Genomic DNA, 5,353 nt, shown 5'->3' on the forward strand with positions numbered 1-5,353 from the left:
TACACTCAGTGGCCACTTTATTAGGTATGTACTGGAGCCCAGTGTGGTCATCTGCTGCTGTAGCCCATCCACTTCGAGGTTCAGTACGCTGTGCGTTCAGAGATGCTCCTTTACACATCAGTGTTGAAACATGTGGTTTGAGTTACTGTCGTGTTCCCACCCACTTCAACCAGTCTGGCGACTCTCACCCAGATTCTCTCATTAACAAGGCACTTCTGCCCACAGAACTGCCACTGACTGGATGATTTTTGTTTCTTGCATCATTCTCTGCAAACTCTAGAGACTGGTAGGTGAAAATCCCAGGGGATCATCAGTTTCTGAGATATTTAAACCATCCTGTCCGGCACCAAAATCATTCTGTGGTTAAAGTCACTGAGATCACATTTCTTCCCCATTTTGATGTCTGGTCTGAACAACAACTAAGCCTTTCGACCATACCTTGACCTCTATGCATTGAATTACTGCTGCTGCCATGGGATTGTTTGATTATGTATTTGTATTATGTTATATTTGGTTATATATTATATATTTGATTGTATATATTTTCTATATTTGAGGACAGGTGTAACTAGCAGTTGCAGTCACACCCGAGGTGTACGGCAATCCTCACCCACTTCTCTGAAATGTTTTCATTTTCATTTTCACTTTCAGTTGTGCTGTAACATTGGACGTTCCTGCAGCGATGAATCCGGCAGGAAAACACCTAATTACAAGAATTCCCTGTGCAAATCCTTTCGGAACCCCAACAGAATGGAATTCTGTGAGCTGGGAAGTTGCCAGATAACAAGGTGAGTGTCTCTGCTCCTGCTCCTGCCTCGCAGTTCGGACCGCTTCGGTTCTGTGGGTTGATTCGGTGACAAGTTAAATTCCCTTTGCTCTCTGACTGAATGCAGTTTGGGAGATCGGTCCAAATGCGTGTGGTTCACAGTTCCCGAACAATAGGGGCACAGAGAACGGAGAACGAGAAGCCTGTGACGAGTGTCGACCCGCCAGGAGAGGTTTCCTTTCTGATATGTTGACGGTTAATGATCCGCTTGTCCAGGGAACTGAACTCCGTACGGATGTGGCTCCGCCAGGAGGGACTGTAAACAGTGTGGCAGCAGGTGCAAATAACCAATCCACGTCAACAGGGCCGCAGACAAAAAGCTATTGACTGCTCTCCGAAGGGCCGGGCTTTTAATTTGAAAGGTTCAAGTCCAATTTGGAACTTTGATGCACCATCAATAACTCTCCGAGATGTGAGGTGAGATATAGGCTTTTATTGGCTGGAAGAAAAAACAAGCAGCAATTGACCACCACACTACATCCTGGAGACTGAGGGCAGGGCTCAGGCTCCAATCACCTTTATACCGGGGTCTGTGGGAGGAGCCACAGGAGCAGTCAGCGGGGGGGATGTCCAGACAGGTATATGTAGTTCACCACAAACTTAAATTCTTACGATGAAATAAACTGGGAAAGTAAACCAATGAAAATCAATAACGGGGTGTGTGGAATTGCTGTTGCCGTCCCTCACCTGCTTAGTGCCTCCAGCATTTTGTGTGTTAATGTGGAATGTAGTAAAACTTTCTCAGGCTGACTGAGTGCTACCCCCACCCCCATCCTACCCGTGGCTTCAGTCTCGGAACAACGATTTTAACCCTTGACTGCCCTCTGTTCTGACCGAGTTGATTGACTGCGGAATTGATTGTGGACTTTGGGAAGGGGAAATCTAGGGAACATACACCAGTCCTAACCGAGGGAACAGTAGTGGAAGGGGCAAGCAGTTTCAAATTCCTGGGCTCAACATGGTGATGCAATTACAAAGAAGACACGTCAGCGACTATATTTCGCGAGGAATTTGAGATTTGGTATGTCACCAAAGACACTTGCATTTTGTACAGATTCACCATGGTGAGCATTCTAACTGACTGCATCACCGTCTGGTCTGGAGCAGCCACTACACAGGATCAGAACAAATTGGAGCGGGTTGCAAACCCAGCCAACTCCAATATGGAGTTGCAAACAAGAATCTTCAAAGGGCAATGCCTTAACATGTGCCTCTGCACGTCACCTTGACTGAACAGACAGTCATTAGGCTCTATGATGAGTCAACCTAAAGCCAGGGAAGTGATGACTCCTCCTGTTAGATTGGTCGAGGTAACTTTGTTTTATTCCTTCATACTTCTCTTGTAGTATTTGTATATTTGTGTATCTGTGCACTTGTAATGTTACTGTGACACTAGTTTATTTCGGGATCTGTCCGTCTATCTATCTATCTAGGACACCCATCACCCAGGACATGTCCATCTATCTATCTCACCCATCACCCAGGACATGCCCTCTCCTCATTGCTGCCATCAGTGAGGAGGTACAGAAGCCAGAAGAGATGCACACAACGTTTCAGTAACAGCTGTTTCTCCTCCACAGTCACATTTCTGAATGGACAATGAATCAACCCATGAGCAATACCTCAATAGTTTTGCTCCCTATTTTCAAAATTTTTGTTACTTTTACAATATTGCTTATTGTAATCTATAGTTTGTTTTCCTGTATTGCACTGTAATGCTGTCACAAAACAAGAAATTTTACAACATATGTTAGTGATATTAAACCTGATTCTGTTTCTAAGCAAGAAATTCATTTCAGTTGGCAAGCAGAAAGGGACACCGAGCGCTGGGTGTGGGCAGAGTGAAGGAGTATGCTCTCTACGGGCTGGAGAAAGTCACATGACTTGGCTAAGGAAGAACCCTTTCAGGCTGAGGAAAATAAGGGGGCTCATGTAGGAATTCAGAGCCTCATGGATATAAATGTCAAAAGCTATGACTTCTACATCATTGTATCTCAGGCACGATTCAGAGAGTGTGATGGTGAGCTGTCCAAAAGGATTCAACAACAGCAGAAGGAGTTCTACTACATTCGGTCCAAAATTGACAATGACGCCTATTCTATGCAGATGCAAGGCATTGACTTCAGTCAAGGGCAGATGCAAATCATCCAGAACTGTGTTAAAAACTTTCAAAGTGTCGGAGTCAAACCACCAGCCATTTTCCTGATCTCTAGTTTCGATGTGAAAGAATATGATTTTCCAAAATTAAAGTCTACCCTTGCCACTGACCTTGAGAGCATAAGATCTAATACCTTTTCACGCTCAATTCCAGAGATGATGCTGGGAATTCAACAATCCAAACGCAGGCCGATAATGTGGGTGATCGTGCTGTTGGCCTTCCTGTCTGGGGCCGTGGGCATAAACCAAGCCCCAGGCTTGCCTTTCCTCACTGCCATTGCCTGTACTGCTGCCGGCTGGATGTACCTTCGATGGCAACTGGATGTTAGTGACCGTGTGCTATGGAACTTGTCCGGCAGAGTCAACAAGCCTGCATCACTTCTGAAAGCTGAAATGGAACGTCGACCGCCTTTCCTGTTGCTTCGATTTGCCCCTAAGGTGCTGTCGCTCATCCTCATTGTGGTCTGTATGATAGCTATCTTCACAGACAGCCACCATTCAGTGACAGTCTCTGTCTTTGGGGCAATGTCCTCATCTGTCTTTACCTTTCTGGTTCTAAAGGATTCACTGGATGACCGGTTGCTATCTCAGCAAACCCTCGCCAAGACCGCACTTCAGCAGGAAGGTGATGACCACCTTTAGGTCTCACAGCTTTCAAAGTTCAACTTGATCCCAATGTCATGGTTAAACTGATTTGTTTATTTGGGGGTCACATTCATTTTCTACAGAGGGCCATCTGAAACATTCACTCTTTATGCATCAGAAAAAAATCACCATAGAAATACCTAAATGTAAACTATTAATCAAGCTTTGCATTTTGCTTTTGGTAGCTGTTACCTGCTGCTCCATGGTGCTGGAAATTCTCTTCTTGAATCACTGTTGTAACAATTGGTGAAAATAAATGGTTTGAGTTAACATAAATTTGATTAATTCTGAGCACTTCAAATCATCCAGGATGCTGAAAGCATCAGAGAAAGGGTTTCAGCCCGGCTGTCACACGTAAGGTGGGCTGCAGGTAGTCAGTGACCACCACAAAAGGTCGAGGGGATAGACAGATAATGCAGGATTCTCTGTGGCTAATTACTGTGAAAACCAGTAACCATTTGGGATGGTCTTTGGGGATGAGAGTTCAGAAAAAAGCAGCAGCCATGCCTGTGGCACCTGGACTGTATCTGAAGCTCAGCGGGTAAAGGTGAAGGCAAATAGGATTATAGTGATAGGAGACTCAAAAAGTAAGTGGAGGTAAGCTCAAAAAGTTCAAAGTTCAAATACATTTGTTATCAAGGTCCATATAAATTATACAACCTTGAGATTCATCTCCTTACAGGCACTCCTGAAACAAGAAACCTGAAAGAACCCATTTTAAAAAAGACCAACAAACACCCAATACACAGAGAGGATAAAGAACAAATTGTGCAAACAATGAAAGCAAGCAATGGCATTCAGAATGAAAATGAATCCATAGACACGAAGCCCGGAGCAGACCCACAGCCTCAGCCTCAGTTCATCACCCAGTGGGGCAAATCGTCACAGAGCTTGCAGACACGGAGCCCGGAGCAGACCCACAGCCTCAGCCTTAGTTCATCACACAGTGGGGCAAATCGTCACAGAGCTTGCAGACACGAAGCCTGGGGCAGACCCACAGCCTCAGCCTCAGTTCATCACACAGTGGGGCAAATCGTCACAGAGCTTGCAGACACGAAGCCCGGAGCAGACCCACAGCCTCAGCCTCAGTTCATCACACAGTGGGGCAAATCGTCACAGAGCTTGCAGACACGAAGCCTGGGGCAGACCCACAGCCTCAGCCTCAGTTCATCACACAGTGGGGCAAATCGTCACAGAGCTTGCAGACACGAAACCTGGGGCAGACCCACAGCCTCAGCCTCAGTTCATCACACAGTGGGGCAAATCATCACAGAGCTTGCAGACACAAAGCCCAGAGCAGATCCACAGCCTCAGCCTCAGTTCATCACACAGTGGGGCAAATCGTCACAGAGCTTGCAGACACAAAGCCCAGAGCAGACCCACAGCCTCAGCCTCAGTTCATCACACAGTGGGGCAAATCGTCACAGAGCTTGCAGACATAAAGCCCGGAGCAGATCCACAGCCTCAGCCTCAGTTCATCACACAGTGGGGCAAATCGTCACAGAGCTTGCAGACATAAAGCCCGGAGCAGCCGGAGCAGGACACAGCCTCAGCCTCTGTGCCACGGAGAGTGGAGTAAACATCACAGAGCAGTGAGCAGAACCCGCCCAACCCTTGTCTCCGGTCCCAACACCCTGTCTTTTCAGTCCATCTGGCCCGACATTTACATTGTCCAAACAACGGGTCGTTCCCTGATCTAGGACGGGGCCCCTCCACATCGATGTG

General features: G+C 46.6%; 1 protein-coding gene across 1 annotated transcript; it reads left to right on the plus strand.

The window, feature by feature from the left end:
* The first annotated feature begins 2,677 nt into the window (after positions 1–2,677).
* LOC140733996 (interferon-inducible GTPase 5-like) lies at positions 2,678–3,748 on the plus strand. The gene has a single exon (XM_073057574.1). It carries the CDS (start codon positions 2,678–2,680, stop codon positions 3,623–3,625), a length of 948 nt encoding a protein of 315 aa, XP_072913675.1. The 3' UTR covers positions 3,626–3,748.
* Positions 3,749–5,353: the final 1,605 nt, after the last annotated feature.

Source organism: Hemitrygon akajei, chromosome 10, assembly GCF_048418815.1.
Source record: "Hemitrygon akajei chromosome 10, sHemAka1.3, whole genome shotgun sequence".
Lineage (NCBI taxonomy): Eukaryota > Metazoa > Chordata > Chondrichthyes > Myliobatiformes > Dasyatidae > Hemitrygon > Hemitrygon akajei.

What these genes read in the sequence shown, in the direction of transcription:
- LOC140733996 (XM_073057574.1), top strand. Translation starts at nt 2,678, where the DNA reads ATGCTCTCTACGGGCTGGAGAAAGTCACATGACTTGGCTAAGGAAGAA.